Source organism: Ambystoma mexicanum, chromosome 6p, assembly GCF_040938575.1.
Source record: "Ambystoma mexicanum isolate Mex_15411 chromosome 6p, UKY_AmexF1_1, whole genome shotgun sequence".
Taxonomy (NCBI): domain Eukaryota; kingdom Metazoa; phylum Chordata; class Amphibia; order Caudata; family Ambystomatidae; genus Ambystoma; species Ambystoma mexicanum.
In genome coordinates this window covers 1,115,971,008-1,115,995,796 of record NC_090935.1, presented here as the reverse complement: position 1 = coordinate 1,115,995,796, position 24,789 = coordinate 1,115,971,008, and the positions used below count along the sequence as shown (strand labels likewise).

Below are 24,789 nucleotides of genomic sequence, written 5' to 3'. Positions count from 1 at the left end.
TTTGAGAGAGTCAAACAAAGAGCAATGCGCCTCTTCATGGAAATCAATAGTGGTATTGCTCGACTTGTGGGTGGTTTTTACTATAAAATGTCTTCCACAAAGTTGGTGTCTTGTACCACCTCCTGAGTGGCAATTTGAAAATGTTCAACAGCCTTTTTAATGTTATGTTATTTTACTTGCCATTTATATAGCGCTCTATATATCATTGGTATGACCTCAAAGCGCTGGTAGGTTGAACGCCCTTGGGAACCGTAGTTCTAGTCAGTAGAGAGAGAGATTGTGTCGTAGGGTGCATAGGTGCACCAGATATGTGTGCAGCTGATGGAATTGCTGGGTGGTAGCTGCATCCTAGCGTTAGGTGTGTCGCTGGAGATATCAGTTGGATGTATGCAGTCTGGTGGGTGGACACCCAGACTGGGCTCTGGATGCGTTAGGCCTGAAAGACGCAAATGTGAACAACTAGGCCGGAATGTACTTGGCTAGCTGCGTTTTATTAGGGCGATGAGGTGTTCATGGGGTAGTATTCGTATGTGAACAGCTAGGCCGAATTAATCAGGGGTATAGCTGTGTTCTAGTTGAATGATGGTGTATAGTAGAGAGTAAGCGTAGTGATATGATGGTTATCTTTAAAGCACCTGAGACCAGGCATGTGAACAGGAAGGTAGGGAACATAGCGACACACGGACACAGACACAGACACAGGGCTGGGCTTATAGCGACAGGAGGGGGCATACGGATATATAGCAACAGCATGGGGAACAGGAAAGCAGGGTACATAGTGACACACGAGTGGGGCATGCTAACATTTACATTTATAACTAGATGCGATTTAGGCTAATGTTCACAACTCTACCCATGTAGGCACTAGGGGGTACACACACTATAGAGCCCCACACATTCACGCAAATAGATTATCTGTTTCCAGGCAAAGAGACACTGGGGGAATTCACTGGGGCACACATTCACGCACAAAGGTGTCTACTCAAAGGATCGAATCTAAAGGGTCGACAGGTCAAAGGATCGACACCAAAGGGTCGACAGGTCAAAGGATCGAATTTTTTTTTAAATTATATATATTTTTTTAGGTTTTCGTTTAGGGAAAAAAAGTGGTTTTTAGCAAAAAAAAAAAAAAAGGGGGTTTGGGGGGACCCCCCCTCAAAAAAAAAAATGTGAAAAAAAATAAAAACTATTCGATCCTTTGACCTGTCGACCCTTTTCACTGTCGATCCTTTGACTGGCAACCACGCACAAACACTATCCGACCATGCCCCGCTAGTTGCGACATGGGCACAAACACATGGGAGAGCCCCCATACCCACCTGGCAAATGAGGGCAGAGGCACACTGATGGATAGGGACTTCCAGGAGTATATCCAGGGCACAATAGACTATTACTTTGACAATAATACGGGGAACGTGGCTAGCACTGGAACGATCTGGGAATTCCTCAAAGTGGTGGTTAGGGAGGCAACTATAGGGAAGACTGGAGGATTCAGGGGACGCATTCTGGCTAAACTGGACAGTATAGAAAGGGAGGTAGAACAGGCTGAAGCAAGAGCGGGGAAGATGGGGGTTGAACCGGGGGATCTCACCACACTGAGGCTGCAGTGTATAGCAATCTGGGAGAGGCTGGGGAAGCTGGATTATGGGAGGTATAGACAGAGGCTACATGCGGAGAGGGACAAGCGCAGCATGCTCCTAGCCTGGCTAACCAAACAGGAGGGTAAGCGGAAGCCAATAACTGATTAAAGGCGAGCAGGGGGAGATCAGGACCGAGGAAGGCATTTACAAGGTCTTATCGAGATTCTAGGAATAAGAATAGCATTGAAGGCGATTTGGTCATCAATAGGTGAGGCTTGTCTTTGAGGTGGTGAGGAGGGAGGATCTATACACAGGGTGTATGGATCTGGAGTAATGGAAGGTGACGGCCATGGTGCCTCGCCTACTAGTTGTTCATTACCCCAGTCTGGGCACTGGGCTGGTACCTTGTCAAAGGGACTTTCTCCCATAGGGGTCTTGATGGACTTCCTCAGGTTCTGACAAGTCAAACACCTTATCCTGAGGGAACTGACCTGAAGTTGTTTTAACTTTGGGCAAAGTAGGGTAAGGGTCTTCCTCTCTTGGCCTTTTTGGGGCAATTATCCTTTCTGAGAAATCTACAAAACTTGTAAAGCTTGTTCATGTAGCCCTTAAACCTCTCTCTGGTGCATGGAGATGAACCACAGGAGTCTAGAGGGGGAAAGGACTCTTTTTGAAGACTTGGGTCTTTAGGCAGTCAAGATTTGTCTGCCAGTGTCTTAGATAGGGGCTGGGACCCATCTGAATACTGTTCTCGACTTTCTCAATGTCTTTCGACGTGTCCTTTGGCTTATCTGGAAGTGCCTTCGACGAGCCCGGCGGCTTTGTCGTGGTTTTCGGTGCACCAAAACCTTTGACGCCGAAGCGCTCTTATGAGGTGTTTTGGCACTCTTATGGTGTTTGGTGCTGACGCCCTTTTGACTTGAATGCCCGGATGCATGCAGTATGAACGGTTGCGGGGAGGGTGGCCTATCATGGGGATCGGTGGAATCCGTCAAAAGTTTTGACGTTGGCGTCTGTGGCCTTCTCGACAAAGTGGGAGGGGGGGTGGGTGTGTGTCTGTGTCCTTGTTGCTGGGGTGTTGTCTCCCCATAGCAGAACCAGTGGCCTGCCTGCCGGGGACGGACATTTCAGAACTTGCCTGTTCCACAGAGAGGTCAATGGCCTCCACATCGGAGCCATGGCTGTCGCTTACATCCTCATCACTCGAGGTGCCTGTGCCGACAGGGGAGCTACTCTCGGCCTGCTGCATGGTATAGGCCACCCACCGCTTCGTCCACAGATCTTTTATCGTCTTCGGACCTAAAAGTTGGCAGGACTTGCAGGACTGCTCGTTGTGATCTCAAGGTAGACACTTATTACACTGAGTGTCTTTCCATGGATATTCGCCTTTCCAAGAATGGCAACATTTAAAAGGAGTGCTGTCCATAGCTAAGGGTAAAAGTGACAGCAAAACCAAAAGAGAAGGGAGAAGGAAATGCATTCTACAAAAGGAATCAAAACCCACGGTGACCACTCTCCCTACTGTATAGACCTGGCCAGAGGGCTGAGGCCACACAGTCGACAGCATCGACCGAAGCACCAGCTGCTGAAATCTGCCATCGTCTTCGGCGTTGGTTCAGGAGTAGTCATTGATAAAGAAGTGATGAATATTAAACGACCAAAGGTCATGAACAATGAAATAGAATTGTAGCAATTTACGAGCTCTGTATAAGGCGACCAGCTAGCTGGACGGAAAAAAGAAGAACAAAAAAATCTGAGGGACCTCGACGCGTGAGGGATTTTGGGTACACTACACGTCACTTTAGGGATAGTGTTACAAGCACGCCCATGTCGACGTACCGTTTAGATTCTCGAAAGACAAGATGCAATACTCCGCAGTTACCAACAGATGTCGGACTATATGCACAGCATGTGATTCTAAGCAGATTCACAAGCATCAGAAACATACACACACACACACACACGAGACAGAAGAGTAAAGCGGGAGATAGAGTGAGAGAGAGGGGGGGGGAGACTATGACAAGTCAGTGGTATGGTTTGGTGCCTTGGATGGTGTTATGGCCCTCTGGGCGGACACCCATTAAGCGCAGGAGGTTCAACGCAACATCCTGCCAATTAGGGCAAACAAGGGCAAGAAAGGAGTGTTCTGGAACACTTTAAAAAGCCAGAGATTGGGTGATCATAGATCACCCGCACAGAGGTTTGCAATCGTGACCAAAAGTCAGGAGATTGGAGACTACGGACAAAGAACATTGGCCATTTAGAAAAGTAGGGAAATAAACCAAAATAAAACCCCCTTGTGGAGTTATTTACTAGACCTGCACAGATACCATAACTTTGTTTTTACCTCCCGCAGAGAGCCCAATCTACTAATGGGAGCCGAATACTCCCAACCGAATACTTGTTTGAATAAAGTGAGAAGAGTTAACCAAAGAACTACTGACATCTAGAGACACCTGTCGATTCCTCGGCTATGTCACACTTTAGCAGTATGTGTGGACCTTCTTAGAGATTTGGGTGAAATTCCCTTCTGAATCTGTTCATAACTCACAAGAACTGGAAATGTCAAAAACTCTTCAAGGAGACCTGTTTCCTATAGCTTTCACGCTTCAGTCCCACTGTCTTCAAAATAAATCTTTTGCTTCAGCCAAGAGATGTGGCAGGTGGTGTGTGTGGTTCAACAGTAGAAAGGACATGACTACAAGTCACTATGGCAAGTAACTTGTACTTACTGCTATGTCCCCTTCCCTTTATTTCATATCCTGGCACAGATAATAAAACACACACAAAAAAGTTGATAGGGCTCAGTTCAGAATATGCAGGCGAAATAGTATCAATTAGTTCAACCCCGTTAGCTGCCAAATACATAAACAAAGGCAACGACAATGACACCTAAAATTATTTCATAACTTGCTAGGTGTGGAAACTATTCAATAAATAGATTGCTATACCTGAGGGTCGATACTGAGGGCAAGCCTTCTTGATGTGTCCTTCCCGACCACAGATGAAACAGTTTTTATCTTTGAAATCTCTGTCCTCTTGCCTTCGCCGTCTCTCGGTTGAGTGTCGGGAAGCATTTTCCCTGCCAGTTTCTTGGCCGGCCCATACTCCCTGCCGATGCTTTGGAGGTGTACATGGCGGCTGTATCCTACCATCCCTTCCAGGTACATCTTTTTCAAAATTCTTGCTTGGTGCATCTTTGTCCTTATCATTCTTTTGCAGATTTTTCTCAGAGTATCTTTGGTTCATGTTGCCTTCATTTTCCCATCTTCTCCTATGTCTGCACAAGGCACAAAGCATAGACATTTGTTTACTTAAACAACATTTCTACCTTTTAGTCATTGTGTGGATTTGCAGCACTACATTTACTGATACAAATCATGTATAGCAATTTAAATGGGTGGTATTTATTTTGATTATGCAGCATTATCAGGCAAAGCACGGTAATTCACTGTTTATATTCAGATCAAAATGAATGTTAATGACCACAAGTTATAATGAAAAACAGTTTCAGTACCAAAATACTGATTTAGTGTTAGTGAAGAAAAGTGGACGGAGTGGGTGGGCAAAAGAGGAGAGAGAGGAACAAGTATGAGAGAATGAGAATACAGCTCTCCTTTCCCGCTTTACTGGTCTGACCTCCTGGCCATGCCTTTTAACATCCTGCACACCACCCCAGTTCAAATACTCTCAGCAGAAACCCATCAGGACAAACCTTCAGGTTCTTCAAGAACTTCACAGTGGAAGCCCTCACGGAAGACCTTGCTAACATCCACCTCACATGGACCGAGCACCCCCAAGCGAACTGCAACTCTACTGGAAGCACTCAACACCACCCAGTCATCCTCCAACTCACCTGCAAACCGAAACAGTCAGCATCCTGGTACACGCAAGAACTGAACCACAGCAAAGGAGTCATCAGGAAACAAGAGAAAGCCTGGCTCCACTGCAGGTCCGCACCCAACCTGGTGCTCAAGGAACTCTGAGCAACCCGCCGACAACTGATCAGCACAGCCAAGGCCGCTTACTATCAGTACACCACAGTGTAAGCCGACAACAAAAGCAGAGTCTGCTTCAAAGTGGTTAAGCACTGCGTCAACCCACTACCCGACCCTGCTATACCACACTTCATCGGAAAATCCACCGACATCAACACCTTCTTCATCAACAAAATCAGCAAGATTCACCCGCATATAGGCACCAGCTCGGCATCCACAGACTGGCATCACGTCCCTCCTTGCGAAATTTCGACACCCTGGACAACATTCAAGACACTCACTACAGGGGACCTAGTAGAAACCCTGGCTGCCCTCAAAACCACAATGTATACACACTACATCCACCCAGCATCCATCCTCAAGACCCTTCCCGCAGAAGCCCTCCTTCCCTACCTGGAGATCATCAACAGCTCCCTACCTAAAGGCACCTTCCCATTGACCCTAAAGCCAAGACAAACCTCCATTTACTAAAGAAACCCACTCTGGATCCCAACAAACCTAGGTAACTATTGCGCCATTACCCATCTTCCCTGCTGAGGTAAGATCATTGAGAAAGTGGTAGCCGCGCAACTGCAGCAACAAATCGACACCAACTATCGCCTCCATACCTACCAATCAGGGTTCAGACCCATATGCAGCACAGAGACGGCAACCATAAATGTGGTCCACAAGGCCCTCAACATTGTTGACAACGGCCACCCCTCCCTCCTGGTTCTACTCAACCTCTCTGCCGCTTTCAACAGTAAACCACCAGACGCTCACGGCCACTCTACATTGGCACATGTGGACATGTGACCTTGTCCTATGCTGGTTCAAGTCCTACCTAATTTATTCAGATGGACTCCTGTAGATCTAATCTAGCCGATCCAGTCTTGGATGTCCAGTGCATGCTTGAAGCTCAACCCCCCCGCCTATCCGAACATGACCGAATTCCTACTCCTCACAAACAACACTGAACACTCAGACATACAGACCTGGCTATCAACCATGAACACTGAGGGCTTCACACCCAAGCTGACCTCCTGGACAAGTCCCTCGGGTCCAACATCGACAAACGCCACTCCTTCAAGACAAAACTAGTTAAGAAAACTCAGAAAGTTTGGTATCGGCTCTCCCTCCTGTGGAAAGTCAAGCTCTTCCTCCCTCCAGACAGCTTTAGAGCCACCATTCAAGCACTGCTCATAACCCACCTGGATGGGGGCAATGCCCTCCTCGAAAGCCTCCAGTCCTCCCTTGTGCCCGTGAGAAGTGTCCTACATGCGGCTGCAAGCCTCATCAAAGGTCTCTTAGAAACAACCACATCACTTCAGCCCTCACAGACTTTCACTGGCTCCCACTGCACGCACAATCCTTGTTCAAGCCTCGCTGCATCAGCTATATGGCAGTCACCATAGTCACCCAGCTACCTCGCAGAGAAAATCAGCATCTCCGGGGGACAGTGCACTTCCAGAAGCCAGGAAACGTGCAGACTTGAAATCTGCTGCTGCAAAAGGGAAAGGACCAGAAAACAAGCCTTCTCTGCCTACGCCCCAAGACTACGGAACCTCCACCAGGTCAGCATCAGACTCACCCCCACGCTCCTACAATTCAGAAAAGAACTCAAGATCCACCTCTTGAAGTAGTCTTGCCTCCTCAACACCTACGCCATCATGTTGCCCCCCCGTGCCAGCTGACATGCTGGATGCTGTCCACCCCTCTCCGCCACCCTGTACAGCTGTACCCCTTCCTCTGGGCCCCTCTGTATCCTACCCCCTTTGTAGATCTGTTCTGTTACCTCTGAAAAGTGCTCTGTTATATATATTTACTGTTGTATACCTTTTAAAGCGCTCTGTTGCTTCTCAAAGCTAGGTCTGCGCCCCATAAATACTATAATAACAATAAAAATAATAATGGAAATAGGGTCCTATTGCTGGAATTAATGAATGGGACCTTTTACCCAAGGATGTGTAATAAAACGACAGGCGAAATAGGGAGATTATACATTTTTGCAGGATAATAGTTGACGGGCCATGAAGGAACAAGCAATGAATTTATAAAAAACAGTTAACAGTTAAAAAGCAATGACTTATGAAAAGAGCAAATGATGAAAAACCAAAGATATAGATCTTGTACCTGCAGATTAAGGAAAAAAAATGAGTGGGTTTAATGCCTTTCTGGGACGATCATGACTTCCAGAATCGCACTCTTAAGCAATATCAACCTGGTAACATGCACAATATGTACATCATCCATTATCTGTAGTATACCATCTAGCCAGAAAAGCATTATCTTCTTTGAATTTCACGTTGACTATATGTATGAAGCAGGTCATCACGCTGACTCAGTGTACCTGAATGAGTTTGGCTGGGTTCTCCCTGGTGGTTCACGATAATAGGCTGCAGCCTTTTTGTGCTGTATAATATGGAGCAGCCCTCACTGCCATTCCCCGGAGAGTGAAACCAGGAGAAAAGGACTTCCTGCACCACGTTTAGCGGCACCCCTCTTTTTTTTAAAATAGCACCCCTCTTTTTTTTTAAATGTATTTATTTGCATATTTATGCTTATATAAAACATTTTAGCAAAAGAAGAACACTTCCCCATTCTCTCCGTTAGATAACAAAAATGTTCCTTTTTAGGCCATTAAATTAATCCAGTCATTGAATGAGACTTCAACAGCTTTTAAAACATTGGTTCTAGAATGTTCCAGTAAAATCGAACCATCGCAATTAACATTGACATTTGTGTTCCTCTTATTAGTCGATGCCACCAATCTTCTGCTGACAAAGATCTAAACTTCTCCACGAAACAGCCACAATATTCTGTACGTTTCCAAGTAAAAGTCGAGCAGGTAGTAAAGAAATGACAGAGTTCGAGTTCCACTTTTTTACAGAAACTACACCCAGGAAATCTTACAGCTCATTGGGATCTACATAGATTAAATCGGATCCTCATGAAGGCTGTCACCATTTAGGATTTGGACATTTACAAAGGTAGAGTTGTAGGGCACCGTTTCCTTGGTTCTATCGCTAACTGCCTGTGCAATTTTACTTTAGAAACATCGTCCATAGTCTGTATCCAATCACATTCATAAAGTTTTCTTTTCACCCTATCCGGGTTTAACAGGAGCTGTTCCATCGAACAGTTTATCTCATTTAGGAGGTCTGCACACTTATTACTCCAATCATTTCGATATTTGTTAGCACCCTTCAAGAGTTTGTTGCTGATCACTTTTATCATGTGTGGGGGATTAAGGCCCATACACGTTTGGAGCAGGCTTTGTGATTTCCTATTTGCCGCAGATTTGAGAGCGCGCAAGCCTAACTCTTTCCGCACCACCTGGATAGGGAATGATCGTGGCAGCCCATGCACTTTCCACCAAAAGGTCCCTCAGAGCCGTAGGTTAAAACCGGAACTACTTTCATAACATAGAAGTCAATAGGAGGCTTGACTTTAAATGTGCAATACATTTTCCTTCAGTATATTCGCCTGACAAGCATGTCGGCTTTCAGTTTTTGGTATATGAAGAAATGGGCGTCATTAGCATTCTTGTAATCCAGATCCCCATAAAGCGCGTCACTTGGTCAATTGCTTGATCGTTAAAGAAACCGTTCTGCCGCTTCTTTACGCGTTATATGGCCTTTTTTTTAGCGTAACTATCTTGGTTTTATTAATATTGGTCGCCAAGTTGTTTACCTCTGCATGTTCCTGTAGGCAATTTAGTTGCCTTTGTAACCCTACAGCAGTGTGGTCTAATAATAAAAGCTCATCCGCATATAGCCGATGGGTTATTCTCAAATCTCCCAGCTTAGGTGGAAAACATCTACAGGCTTTTATAAAGTCCCCCAGATTGGCAATGTAGAAATTATACATTGCGGGTGCCAGAGCACAACCCTGCCTTACTCCTCGATATGTTGGAATTTCTTCAGTTAATTCACCTTTCGTGGATAGACAAATTCACATAGTCGTGTTTGTGTAGAGACCTTGTATTTGTTCCAACAGGTTGGGCGGGCAATGTTTCTCTGCCACTTTCTCCCAAAGAAGTTGCCTATTCAGGCTATCAAAGGCCTTGGTAAAATCCATGAATGCCAGATGGTGTTTGGTGTTATTTTCAGTGGTTTTGCCTTTCAATAGATTGATCAAAAGTGCTGGCGGCACAGTTCTTAGGCCTTTGACAAAGCCTGCCTGAAAATGATCGTTCAGGTTGTTTGTCTGTGTCCACATAGATAGCCTTTTCAGGAGTAAGGTTGAATATATTTTGCCTAACACGTCTAGTAGTGCTATCAACCTGTAGTTGTTTGGATCTGTGTGGCTACCATTTTTGAATATCGGAATGATGTGCGCCGTCTTCCATGATTGCGGTATGACTTTAGTTAGGAGAACATTGGTAAGCACCAGGTCAAGTATGGATGCCCATTGCTCCGGGTTTTCTCTTTATATGTTGTTAAATAGACCATCAGGTTTTGGGGCTCACAAAGAACTCAAACCTTTGATTAGAGCGATCAGATCTTCATGATCGTATTGCAAGGAATGGCAGCACCCCTCTAATAACATGGTATGGAGACTGAGGAGGTGGGTAGCCAATGACTAACTGGAGCTCACAAGGAGATGGGAAGCGGTGAGGCTCAGAGCAGGTCTGGCAGCAAAATGCATGTCGGAGAGAGCAGGTTGCTGAGGAAGTAGGGCTGGGCAGAACCCAGAACAGCACGAGCACAAAGCAGGAGATCCAGGAGGACTGACCGAAGGAGAGCAGAAATCAAGAAGGAAAGAGCCAGGAAACAAGGAGTGTCATAGAAGTGAGCCACAGAAGCAAGGAATGCAACAGAACATGCAGAAAGGCATCAAGAAGAATCTATCAGTTCAAATGCTATGGGGAGCGTCGAGAGGCAGCTTCCAGATGCCTGCCACCTGTTTCTTTAGAGCACCAGGAGACAGAAGCTTTGGATGCTGCTTTCTGGTTCCCATGGGGGCACCCAAAGCCCTTGCTAATGCACATGTACGTTACATGCGTGTGGCCCAGCTGGACTACTGGACAAGCCAAATTTGGCAGCACACCATCACAGCAACGTCGCCAGATGGCTGTTCCAACCGATCGCTCAGACGCCAAACTGCAATTATAGCCCGCAGACACGATATCCAGGGCAGGTAACACTGCCAATGAACCCTCCAGGCAAGGTCGACCTACCGGTTGCCACACCGGAGTGTGTGTGTAGTGCATGACAATAGTGGGGAGTTTTACATATAAATCCAATGGCTTCCCACACAAGCCAGACTGAACAGCCTACACAAAATGACATACATGGTGATGCCACATTAGCTTCAACAGTTCCTAGATAACATCTGACACAGAAGGATGTGATGAATCCTGTGGAGTCATCACTGAATCCCTGGCAAAGATGTCCTCCTATGTGGCCAGGTGACAGCAGCGGCAACCTGATCCTGGGGGTGGTATTATGAGGGAGGATCACATAGGTGGAGACGGCTATCGAGGAGAGGTGGTAAACCCTTCAGGAGAGAAGTGGTATTCTTCCCTTACTAGAGAAGAAAAACTCATACATTCCAAGTCCTTAATGACTTGTTGTCACCATATAAATCCCTCTCATTGTGAAGCCCAGAAAACCCTGCCTGAAAATCATTTGTCAAGATATCATTCATACCTCACACACACATAATCCAAACCTAACATCTGCTGTTTCTAATGTTTTCTTAAGCAAAACGTCCTGAACAATATCATTGTAGAAAACTTAGAAATAATGTGAACTCCACCTCCCATAAACCCTCAAGTACTGAGACGAGGAAGAAGAGTGAGGAGTTGATGCAGATTGAAGAAAACCCAAATCTGAATGTACAGACTAGTTTGTATGGAAGATCATGACATCACAGGGCATTTAAAAATGTGGTCCGCACTCGAATTGCAGAGGGAGCAGGAGAAGGAAGTGGTCTGAGAAAGAACCATACCGGAGGAGTTCGAGGAAGCAGTAAATTCCTGAAGGCAGCTTGCAGTTACCAGAGCTACTCACCAGTGTGGTGCGAGACCAGGAGAGACGCTGCAGGCATTGCTGGAGGACCATCAGAACACTGGCAGCAGCAGCAGAGCTACCAGAGATGTGGTCCTGCTGAGGAACAATGGTCTTTGATCCCGGTCGCAGAGAGAAACCGGCGGTTGAGCTGGAAGCTGCGAGGAGAGCTGGAAGAAGGTCTGCAGAGCGACAGAGGATGTCCCAGAGAGGAAGCTACATAGCGATGGCATGCCACGGGTCGGGAACGCTACAAAACACCAGTGAGTTCCCCCAAAGCCATAGGGCACCCAGGGCGTACCGACAGGCATGTAAGCCACCAGAACAGATAAGAATATTTGAATATCAAACAAATGAAGTACAAAAGCAGCACTTGAACAAATCTCCATATGGGATATCAATATGGGGAAAGGTAGAACAAGTCATACCTCAAGCAAATAGAAACATGGTGACGTGATACAACTGTGTTGTGTCAAAAGATACTGAATCTGAAAAGAAGTACTGGTGAAAGGAACACATCAGGCAGCGAACACATTTGGGGGCAGGTGGGGAGGAGGAACATACTTGACAGGGAAGTATAACAGGGGATCTGCATGGCCCAAAAGGGGATTCCTGGACGGAGAGTATACCAGGTAATTCACCCAAAATATATGAGGACTTTGACGCGGAAGCAGTAGTCCTGGTGAAAGGACCATACCAGGCAGTGAATATTTGGGGAGGAAGATGCCTGGCAGAGAAGTATACCAGGGGATCTGCTCAAAGTTTGTAGCAAGATACCTGGCAGGGGAGTGTACCAGGGGATCTGAAGAGTTTATTGAACCTCCTGGTATACTCCCTTGCCAGGAATCCTTTAGTAAAGCTGTATAAAGAAACATATTTGGTAAAGAAGTATAACAAAGACACGTTTGTCATCCTCAGGAAACTGTTTGAGACACTTTTGCCATCCTTAAGAAATGGATGCTTGGAAGAGACTTCTGCCATCCTACCTAAATATCCAGGGGAACGGAAGCACCCTCTGGATACAAGGATTTCTCCTTGCAGAAAACTGCTGCTATTGGATTTATTTAATTTTTAGTTTTGATTATGCCATTTTTTTGCAAAGCATAAGTTAAACATATTTCCTTGCACCCTTCATTGATCATTTTTAGTGTGAGTGACAGATTAGTATGTTTCGGACACAAACACAGTTTATACGTTTTGATGACTTGACACAGACTGATCTTTAGCTTCCTGGTTAGGGAAACTCTTTAGGATAGTGACAGAGGCTTTCATCCAACCCTTTCGTTTTAATAGAGAGGTCTGATGTTAAGAATATTAAAACTGTGTCTGCCTCTCAATTTCCGACCCCTCACAAGGACCAGGAATGTTCAAAGGAAATTGTGGGGCAGGGGCAACTAATAATGTGCACTAGTTCATTAGAACCAAAGTTAACCGGCCAAAGGGAAGTAACTTTCTTCTAATAGACATTATTCCCATTGCAGATATTTTCATATTTGATATATTTACCAAGGACTCCCTCACAGATATGCAGAGAAGGACTTAATATAATATTTTCTTTTAAATGGCACCTGAAGATTACACTGAAACAGCAATCTTCCCCCTACTAAGGGAATTTGCGGGGAGGGAATAATGGGCTATTTCCCTGAATTGTGAGAGACCTAAGACATACTGGAGAGGAAACAGCCCATTAAAGCTTGCAAAACCTATTTGTAGCGGTACAAAAAATCGTCCAAAAACAGATGAGGGACGACAGTAAAGCCACTACCACCAAGTATAGAACAGCATGGCTAAGCTCAATTTTTATTTTTTTAACTGTACTTTTTTTTTGGGTGATTTTCATTCACACAACACTCCACAAGTATCAATCATAACATTAGTGATCTATTCCCTCCCCCCATTACCCTCCCTTCCCTCCCACAAAGTCTAATTTCAGTAGCCGTAATATGCTGTTGATCTTTCCATATGTCCGTAGGGGATGCACCAACTGTCCATTTTGGACCGCTCACTGAGGTAAACTGCCCAAGTATCAAAGTGTCCAATTTATCTCAGGCTTCCCCAAACAACTGTGCCACTTGGGGCGTCTACAAACCTGCCAGTCTCACCCCTCCGTCTCCCAGCCCTAGTAGCTTCTCCCACCCAGAGCTTGCCCCTGCCACATTTCTCAGTGACTAAGCGCTTCCACCTTTCCCCATTCTTCATTTTCTCCTTGGGTTAGGCTCCGATTAGCGTCCCCGCCAACCATGCTCCCTCAACACTATCTGCCTTCCTCCTACCATTTGGCAATCGGGAGATTTTTATCTTTTCATCTCTGGGCTATGGCTACCCTGCCTGCAATCAACATGGCCTCCAACAGCCTAGGTAATCTATACTCGGCCCTTTCTCGTGCTGGGAGTCCCAACAACATTTGGAGGGGGTCTAAATTGCTCGCAGGTAACATCTTTGATCCGAGCTCAAAGGTCCCCCACCCCAGACCAACCGATCATGCGAGGTAAGGACCCCACATGCCTGCATGCTCTGGGACACCTGGGAGAGGTTCCTGGATACATCTTTGAGAGGATCCCTATAGCACCCCTGGAGAACCTTAAAGTTATGACCATAGTGGCAGTACAAGTTCCCATGGAACGTTATCTTATATATCCTATTCCACTCCTCCTCTGAAATTTCCCTATCCGCCAGATCCTCCCACAATCCCTTAAACCTTTACCGCTCCATGATGTCCGCTGTGATGAGAGCCTTATACAATCATGATACCATACCTTTCCTATTCACTGACGAGTTCAGCAGCATCTCAAAGGGTGTAAGATCCCTTAAAAAAACATTCCCCCCCATTTTGGTGCTGTAAATATTCCTTTTAGCCTTATATAGTCAAAAACTGTAATTTCAACCTGTGGCATCTCCTCCCTCAATTCCGCGAGCGTTATCAAATGACCTTGACGAAATAGTTACCCGGCTCTCTCTAGCCCCTTGTCTGACCATTGTTGGGAATACTTAAAATGATGTCGGGCTAAGTCGATCTGAGGGCCCCACAGCGACGTTGGGGGCGAAGGCCACGAGGACAGATTGTTGATCTTTTTCTTTCGCCTCCATGTTGCCCACAACACCCCCAGGGCAGGGTGATAGTTCGGGTTAGATGGAATTTCTTTCAGCGTGCCCATAGAATGGCCCTCACCTTTCTAGGGTGGGCCTATAGGTCTTCCAAATAAGACCAATACGTCCGGAGGTCCTCCCGCTTACGCTCCAGCATACCACTCAGCTGTGCAGCTCAGTAATAACTCTGAAAATCGGGGAGGCCGAAACCTCCATATTACCTCAGGGGGGCCAGAGTTGATTTCTTAAGACTCAACCTTTTATTTCCGCAAATTAATCTCAACAACATGGCATTTAATTCACTTAAGAAGCTCTCTGGGAGAACCACTGGGAGCGCCGTAAACAGGTAGAGAAGACGGGGGAGGATATTCATTTTTACTGAGGTCATCCGGCCATACCAAGGCAGTACCACTGGCTCTTACCTACTTAAATCTGATCTAATTTTTTCCAGTATTGGACTAAAGTTCGCTTTAACCAAATTTGTCAAATCCCTGGTAATGCAAACCCCTTAGGTATTTGATACCAGACCTTTCGATCCTCATTCCGCCCACCATTACCTACAAGTCAAGAAATGATCTCCCCATCTTCCTCAGCATCACCCAGGAGTTATCTGCATTCATTTTAAGATCCAAGAATGACCCAAACTGAGAAATGTGAAAAACCAGTTCTGGGAGGGAGGTCTGTATATCAGTCAAGTAGGCCAATATATCTTCCTCTAATAGCGAGAGCTTAAAATCCATCTCCCCACATGTAATCCCTGTTATTTTTGGATTGGATGGACATTTCTAGAGGTTCCATTCTAGGGTGTATAGCAATGGAGACAGAGGGCATCCTTGCTGAGTTCCCCTGTAGAGGTGAAAGGGTTCGGTTAGCATTCCATTCACTTGTACATAAGCTGTCGGGGATCTGTACAAAGCCGCAACCCACTTTCTAAAGTTGTTCCCAAATCCCATCCTCCCAAACATCTTCATCATGCACAGCCTATCCACCCGGTCAAAGGCTTTCTCTGAGTCTTTAGTCACCAGACCTGCATCCATATCGTTCTCCCTGATGCGCAGCATCAAGTCTATAGTCTTCCCGATGTTGTCTGTGCCCCGTCTACCCCTTATCAACCCCACCTGGTCTCCATGGACTAACATCGGCAGGACCCATTTGAATCTGTTCCCCAGCAATTTTGCCAACATCTTAAAATCACCATGCAATAGGGCGATTGGTCTATGTGATGAGCACAGAGCCAGATCCTTACCCTCCTTTGGCAGCACCACTATGATTGCCCCCATCATTGTGTCAAGGTGGGGTCCACCTGCCAAGACCTCATTAAACACCCTAGCCAAGTACGGTGCCAGAGTAGCTCTGCACTATTTTTAAAAGTGCAACCGAGAAGCTGTCACTCCCTGGGGTTGTACCCCCCCTTTCATGCCTTTAATCATTCTCTCGACCTCTTCTACTGGATCCTCTAGGTCCTCCTAGCGCAACCGCTCTTTTTCCAAGAACCTATTCCAATGAGAGATCCTTTTATAGTGGCTTTGAATCCCTCCCACATGGACTGGACCCCCACTTAACCATTGTCGTTATGCTCTAAGTATTCTTTAACCTCACTAAGCAGGACTTGCACTGTCTGTCTTTAAGGAGGCCATTGTTGCACACCCATCTCTCCCTCTGTTTCCGGACTGCCCAGCTCCCCAGCACTATTCTCACAAAATTGTGACCCAACCATCGGACTGTTTATACCTGGAAGCTTGTGACCGGTCCCTTCAGTGTGTCATCAACCAGTGTTAAATCGATTCTTGAATTGGAATCATAAATCAGAGTAGTAAGTAAAGGTCCAACTCCCCCTACTGGCTCTATCAAAGAGTCCAAAATCCCCAGCTCCAGAACCATATTAAAATCCCCTCCAACCACCAAAGGGCCCTCAACGAACCTCTTCAATATATCCCTCACACCTTCCCAGAAAGGCAGTTGACCCACATTGGGGCAATAGACCGATACCATTGTCGGGTTATTTCCTCCCAATTTTCCCTTTATAAATACAAATCTACCTTCCCGGGCCACCATCTCCTTCTCCACCTTAAAGTTCAAGCGACTAGACAGCAAGATTGCCACACCCTTTTTTTTGTTGGCCAACGCCCTATGAATTCCACCCACAACACAACCTCACAGCCAGCTCTTTTCTCTGTACCCTGTGTGTTTCCTGCACCATTTGTACATCTAACTATGTCCTCCAAAATTTCCTCAGCAGCAGGGACCTTTTAGTTGGCGAGCTTCCCCACTTGCTTTCAGGGAGCCTATGATTATATCAACCCTGGATGCCTTAACGTTGGTTGTCCTTCACTGACCCCTCACAGTCGCCTACATGTCTTACTATCCCCTGTACAATCAGCCCCTTCATCAACATAGTGCTAGGGCTCTGTTCTAATCTCAATGACTGTGACATTTGAAAAACCCTCCACGAAACTTCAAAGTTGCCCTCACCCCTCTGCGCTTCCAGTATCCAGTCCTGATCGGCAACCAGTGTGACCGAACACTGGACCACCAGCGGCCTCCATGGCCCCCAGGCAATATCTACATCCCATTGCCACTTCTACGCACCCCACAACAAGAACCATAACAAATGCATCCCAACCATTATCCACCACCACCCCCTCAAACATTGTCTCATAGAACAGGCCAGCATTTCAGGACATTGTAGCCCAATTGATATGTCAACCTCAGGACCACCCTGGCACTGTTGGAGAAGTCAGTCAAGTCGCCTCGCGGCTTCCTTCAAGAACAGCCTCTAGGCAGGGTGTTTAACTTCATGTACTTCCGTGAGCCTGGGACACGACACTTGTTGGACTGTTTAATGCGCCACAGCTCCTTCCTGGCTCGGTCCTCCTCCGCCTGCATCGTCGTCTGCTGGGCTCCAATCAGTGACCCTTCTTATGTCATCCTCTGATCAGATGGTACTTGTAGCCTTCATTCTCGAAGGAGATAGAAAAGGGAAAGCCCCAGCTATAGCAGATGCCCTTTTCATTTAGCCATTTTGTTAGAGGGCCACACATCCTGCATCTCACCACGGTGAAGGAGGATAAATCCTGGAAGATCATGATCCTGGCTGCTCCCTGTTGTATCAAGCCCACCTGCCAAGCTTTCTCAAGGATTTTCATCTTCTCAGGGTAATGGTGAAAGCATGCCAACACGGACATCGGACCCCTGGTTGTTCCACCGGCTCTGAGCTCTGTCGATTCTCGGCTCATCAATAGTGTCAACCCCAAACAGGAGCTCTACGACATCTTGAATAGCTTACTGTATGTCCCTCTGTTTCGCCCTCCTTTTCCGGGTGGCCAAAGAAACGCAAAGTGTTTCTTTTTTCCCGGTTTTCAAAATCGTCCATCTTGAAAGTTATTTTGGTTTTCCTCCTTTCGGGCTCAGATAGTCGCTTATCCATCTGAGTTTCCAGAGTGTCCAGCAAGGACCGGTTGTTCTTGACCTGTTGAATCTCCTCATCCATCTTGTCGATGCTCTGGTTCAGCTTGTCCAACCTGCTACATATGTCCACTCTCATTCCCCTTATTTCTTCCATTAGGGAGGCAATATCCTTCTTTGTGGATGCCTGATCACCAGCCTCGTCCGCCATGGTTCCAGGAAGGGTTTTCAGGGGGTGAGGAAGAATCCTGCAAGTATTAAAACTGCTTCAATGAAGCTCTCCAAACCATCCTCTTGGGAGGATAGGTCAGCAGCAACGTGCTTGCCTTCAAAGCAAGACAACACAGAGCAACACAGGTTCGATCCCCGGGTCTGCGCTTAGAAACCTCTGGGTATTAAGCATGTAATAAATAACCTATCATATCTGGGGGTTCTGGGGGGAAAAGCAGGTTGACAAAGATGTTAAGCCTGTGAAGTCAGTCTCCTATACATTCTCCCAACCTGCGAGTACTATTATTAAGGGTGCAGAGTTAATCCTTCGGACAAGGGTCTGGCCAGCCCTCAGGGAATGGTGGGGGGTCCAAAGCATGCCACCATTCTCTAGACAGCATCCTCCCTTAACATTTGCACCCAGCCGCTGCCACAGGATCCACTGCGGCCTGTGGCTGCTTTCCACTCTTTCGGGAGGTTTCCACTGGGGGACCACAGGGCCCTCAGACCTGTTCAGGCGACCGGTCTCTCAGAATCTGGGTATGCCCCTTACTTCCTGCAATCACTAGTTGTTACTGGGCCAATCAGCCCTCCAAGTTTATCACACACCCTCCATGGTGGGCCTTAAGTTCTGGGTATTGTCCCTTTTTACCCTGGTACCTGCACCCTGTCGCCGCCCCTGTGTGGTGGCCATATCACCCCACCTCCCACCCCCCAAGCCCCCTCCCCCCAAGTGTTTCCAAGTGAAGGACTGACCAACTTCCTCACATAGGAAAGCGTTGCCACGCTGGGACCGTGCTTTCTTGTACAATGTCCTGCCTGCAGGCACTGGACCAAGTACTGGTTATTCAGGCACCCAGAAGCAGATCTCTAGACTTCAGGTTCCCAAGGCTTCTCACTAGGTTGGGCCACGTCGGAAGCTCATTCATACAGACAGGCCGACTGACACTAGAGCGCTCCCGGGACCCAGATGAGAGCAGCCCAGCTCTGCAGCCTCACCTGCATGGGAGGGGCTGCTCCTGGATACCTTGTTGGGGCCGTGCCCCGACCCCTGTCGCCACCACAACTGCCCTGATCTTCACTGAGGGGCCTCGGTCCGCCTCTCTGGTGTGAGCTCATCCGCACAGCCCGTCCCTGCCTCCTTCTCCAGAAACACAGGCCCTGTGGATCACTGCAGGCTCCTGCAGCCATCCACTCTAGAACACATGGAGCTGCGATGCAGCGACAGCCACTGCCTTCTCCCGGGCCCAGGCTCAGCCCCTCGTATCCCCCACGAGAAAGGCCCAATCCGCCCACAGTTTTGACACTGTGGTCACTGATCGGGGGCGCCAGAGGGTGCACAAGTCGATTCGCCTCTGGGGGGAGGAGGGGGCTCAGGTCCCTGTTTAGCCCAGGCAACTAGGAATGATACGTTAAAGTGCCTTCATCGGCGCACCCCCTGATGGCTCTCAAAGTCTTGCATTTTATTAATTCCCCTGCTTTCCCCCTTCACACTCATTTACTCAAGTTTGAGGAATTTTCTGTAAGGGCACAGACAGGAATCTGAAAAATATGCATCCAAGGGTTATGCCGCAAAGGCAACCTCTTGAATGGAGGGCAAATGATGTGTTACACTACTCAAAAGCCTTCAAGGCTAATAAAGAAGCAGAGCCCTGTTCATTTGTCCCAAAAAGAAATATAGAATTAAACCCAGAGACAGCACCCCAGGCGGGAGCTCTTAAATGTTGCCCATTTTTCAAAACCTCTGGACCACCAATAGCAGATTGTGAGAGACTTGATGTTAGTAGAAAGGGGTAGTCTAAATATGTGGTCCACCACCCAGAAGAAATTGAGGTGATGATGTTCTAGGTTTAGTGGTGTGCTAATATGTCCCCCTACTGGGATAAGAATCACAAAGATCACTGGGGGCAGAGGATAAATCCGAGTTTCTTTTGATCAGAGAAGTCTGAGAGGATGTAATATGCTTTGTACTTGATCTGTCTAGCAAGCTGTCCTGTCCATTCCTGGGTTTAGTCAAGCCCCAAAACACTTTGTAGGCATCCAGTGCCATCTTGGAAGGACTACTGCAGGCATTCAAAGGGCTGAGAGAGGTGGGGACTGTCTCATTTCGGGATGTGTGCAGATGCAAATTTACATAGTTGCACACAACTGGTATTTACATCCTACACATATATATTTTATCTGCTTGAGTGAAACGAAAAACGGACATACTTTTGGTAGTGTTCTTTAGATTAGTCCTTCCTCACACAGATTCATCCTCTTAGATGTGTACTCCTGTTGCAAGTCTGGCATTGCAAACTTTTTTCAGCCGCCATGAAAGGGAGTGTGGCTCGTTGTCATTGGCAACCATGGCTCCAGATGGGACAACTGCACCATATAAACATAGTTGTACTCATTTTCCTCAAACTACGAGGCTAGGGAAACACAGAACTTCACAAGGTTATGAGCATTCTGTATGATGGGTAAGTTGAGTGGCTGAAGTGCAATCCATAGAAGCACTAATCCAAAAGAAAGGATATTACAAATGTAAGTCATTTGTTCTTCTAGTGAATTTCTTCTTTTCTCAGGGTCTTCATTTGGAAAGACTCCTAAACCAGTACAGAAGCTGATGGAGAGAAAGCAAGGAACCATCTATCACATCAGGAAACTCTGAAGAGCTGCATGACAAAAGTCGCTTTCCTGGCTGGTTATGGAATCCGGACACAAGTGTTCAGCAAAGGTGTGCAGAACAGCCCATGTCGGGCGCTGGCAAACGTTTCCAACAGGGACACCACACCGCAAAGCAGAGATAGCAACCAAGCCTCGAGTAGAAAAACATCAAAGATCTGCAGGCACATCCTCGTTAGCCAGATAATGACATTCAGAAAGGCAAAGTGCAATCCACCTGGACAGGGTCCATTTGGTAACCGCTCTGATCGCTCAGGAACTTTCAGAGCTACGAGCAGGAGTGCTGGTGGTATCAGTGTGTGGGTGACAAGGACAAGTCTTGAGCACCCTTGTTCACCTTGCAGAATTGATGGCAACCAAGATAATCTCCTTTAGGGTGAGCAACCTCGACTGAAAGAAAAGTAAAAGATCAAATGCAGCAGCTATGAAAAATGCTAGAAAAAGATTCAAATCCTATGCTGGCAGGTAGTGGCCTACAGTGCAAGGCCTGAAAAGCAGGCCTAAACATGTTAGCGTTAGTCAGGTTTTTGTCATTTTGATAATCCCAGTGCAGCAGTTTGAACAGTGTTCCTTTACTTTTTCATTTGTGCCCGAGCAAATCGTGTGCCCTAGTCCAACCCTAAAGGCAGTACATTGGCATGATGGAAACCAATGAGTTAACTCTCTCAAAAACTTGATAACAGTAGGGAAAGTAAAGGAAGAGACCAGCTGTCCTTTTAAAGATCAAAAAAGCAGCCAAGTCCCCCTTAACATTTCACACCGAAGGGCTCTCCCTGACTCCGGGGGAACTGGAGAAGACTGTACAGACATAAAAGAGGTGTTCCCACCCGGAATAATGTATTCCTGTCTGCAGGTGATAGCTATTACATAATATGGTATGCCTATTAATGGTAATATTCTAGCAACCTGAATGGTGAATTAACCATGCACAATGGAGCAGTAAGTGTCTGAGACAACCAAATTATTTATAGAAAATGAATGGCATTGGTGCAATGAATGCATATCTCTTGATATCATCAATTTGAAACATATGAATCAAACACACACATACTACTAACAAGTACAAAGACATGCTACAAACATAAAAAATGTTAACAACTCAAAATCCTGTGCAAAGTTCCAGAACAATATGCCAACTGAATGAAGACCCCATGGTATCATCAATAACAGAGGCAGATAGAACTTCTAACTGGGACATAACAAACAGAGTGTGCATATGAGAAAACTCTTTGTACTGAAACGTGGGTGGACTACAATTTATGCCCACTGGTTCCTTAGTCACACGTTTGGGTAGTTGGAATAAATGACTCTGCCTTCCTCAGGAGTAAGAGTAAAAATGACCTTGTGGAACAAACTAAACATATTCGCAAAAAAACTCTTATTGTCAGTATGATAAAGGTTTCACGAGTGCCACACCACAAAGTGAACATATCAGAGCATTCAAAAACACAAATAAGGGCTAGGTCCCCTTAACCGCATCATTTTGAAGGCCATTTTAGGCCAAAGAAAACAAAAAATCAAGAATAGAAGATGTCAAAATAAAATAAGAAATCAAGAATAGAAGTAATCGGAGAAGACAAAGGATCCAGAACCATCTCATGGCATCATGCAGAGACTATTGCCACCTTGGTACCTGGCTACCCGGCAAAAGAGGCACATCCAGGACCTCATCAAGTAGGTCTCATTTGTCAGCTGCATAAAATGCATGCCAAGATGGCTCAGTCTCGGATGGAGGACCCTGCATTCCAACTAGTAGACCAGGTCCATCGGGAGATGCCAGAGGGTAATTACATGTTACTCACTGGAGTGACTAACTTACTCCTAGTCCATAGTCCCTTTCCTCCATCATGTATGGGCGTCCCTTGCTAGGAGTGGGAACAGAACCTTTTTCACCAAAAAAATGTCCCTTTAAATTTAGTTGTGTGCGTGGCCTCTGGAGCATGCGCTCCCTTGACCCCGCCTACTGGCGCCGCACCTCAGTACCCTTTGACAAGTCGACTGTATTAAACTGCCTATGGACGCTGCTATTTTTTAGGGGGGGGGGGAGGATTGTGGGACATATGGCAAAAAGGGGACTATGCACTAGGAGTACGTTAGTCACTCCGCTGAGTAACTTAATTACACCTACGTACCGTCCCTATTCCTCCATCCTGTATGGGCGATTACCACAGATTGAAGCCCTGGGGAGGAGTGTTGTTTTAAAGTTTGGGCAAAGAGATTTCACAGCACAGCCTGGCCGAAGGCCGTGTCAGCCTGTGCACTGGCATCCAAGCAGTAATGCGTGCAGAAGTCTGATGGGGTGGGCCACGTGGCCGCCCTGCTAATGACTTGCCATGGTACGCATGACTGTTAAGCGTGTATGACTTTTGGAAACTCCTTATCCTGCACCTTATAAGCTTCTTGAATGGCTGAGACCATCCATCTAGCTAATGTAGCCTTGGGCGCCTGCCCGCCTGGTTTCAACCTGCCAAAGGTGACGAACAAGGCGTCAGACTTGCGAAAACCCTTGGTCCTATCCAGGTAGAATTTCAATGCTCTCCGGACGTCAAGACAGTGAAGGACTTTTTCCGCCTCGTTTGTGGGGTCAGGAAACAACACGGGAGCACTATTTCCTCATCACTGAGGTGGAATGATGAGACCACCTTTGGGAGAAAAGTATGAGTGTCAAGCACTACTTTGTCTCGAGGAAATGCTCTCTAGCCACTAGAGCCTGAATCTCGCTAATTTTGCATGCCAACATGAGGCCCACTAGGAGCGTTGACTAATTTGATATCAATGACCACCATGGGTTCGACAGCCTTATGCGTCAGGGCGCTGAGGAGTATATGGACGTCCCAGACTGGGTGCGTGTGCCTGACAGGTGGGTACATCCTTGTCAGCCCAACCAGATGTCTTTTCACCACTGTTTTGAAAGTAGACCAAATTCCCGTTCGAGTTTCTGTAGGTACCAATGGCTGCCAGGTAAGCGCGACATGTATCCACCTGGACCCCCGACTTCGCTAAGTGCGTTGAGAATGACAACACCTGATCTATAGTGCATGATAGGGGATACACTCCTGTCTCCCTGGCCCAGAAGCAGAATCTGGTTGATTTGCTTTTGTATTGCCTGCGTGTATCACTGCTACTAGCGCCTTGGATTATTTCTACATTGTCCTGAGACAGATTGAGATGTCTTAGTTTTATCTGCTCAGGGACCAGAATGCTAGGGCTAAACTCTACTTGGAGGGGTGAACCACCGTCTTCTCTCCCCCACCCCCCCACTTCTGCTGCAATAGGAGAGGTTCCATCCAGACAGGTAGGAGAACTGGAGGCTGATCCAACATTTGCAGGAAGTCAGAGTACTGAGGCCTGGCCGGCCACTGCGGCGCTATTAGGATCAGTTGCAGTTTATTTATTTGGTTATATACCGCAGAAAGATTGCAAGCATCAGGGCGCTAACATGCAGACAATTAGGACAATAAAAAACGGAAGCAGTTAGCGCGTCTCTCTGACTTTGCAAATGACCATGTGAAGGGGGGGTAGGAGGGAATGCATAAGCCCACATTCCACCCCACTGTATCTACAATGCGTCCCCGTTGAGCCTTGGCTCCGGCCCTCCCCCAGGACGCAAACTGCTGACATGTTCGGTTGCACTCTGTCGCGAACAGGTCTATGTGAGGGTGACCCCACCTGCTGAAGATGTCCAAAATGACCTTCTTGCTCAACTGCCATTCGTAATTGTCGGAGCCCAGTCTACGGAGTGTCTGCCTCTAGTTTCGACTCCCTGGGGAGATGAACTGCCAATATCCAAAAGTTCTGCGTGATGGCCCACTCCCATATGTTGTTTGCAAGCCTGCACAGAGGGGGAGA

General features: G+C 46.8%; 1 protein-coding gene across 3 annotated transcripts in view; it reads right to left on the bottom strand.

The window, feature by feature from the left end:
* The window catches only part of TUT7 (terminal uridylyl transferase 7), a 2,420,963-nt gene that overhangs the window by 315,707 nt on the left and 2,080,467 nt on the right, over window positions 1–24,789 (bottom strand). For all 3 annotated transcript variants that reach the window (XM_069625717.1, XM_069625718.1, XM_069625719.1), the window contains one exon: window positions 4,532–4,860. In XM_069625717.1, the coding sequence (XP_069481818.1) occupies window positions 4,532–4,860 (329 nt within the window). The remainder of the gene's footprint in view (window positions 1–4,531; window positions 4,861–24,789) is intronic.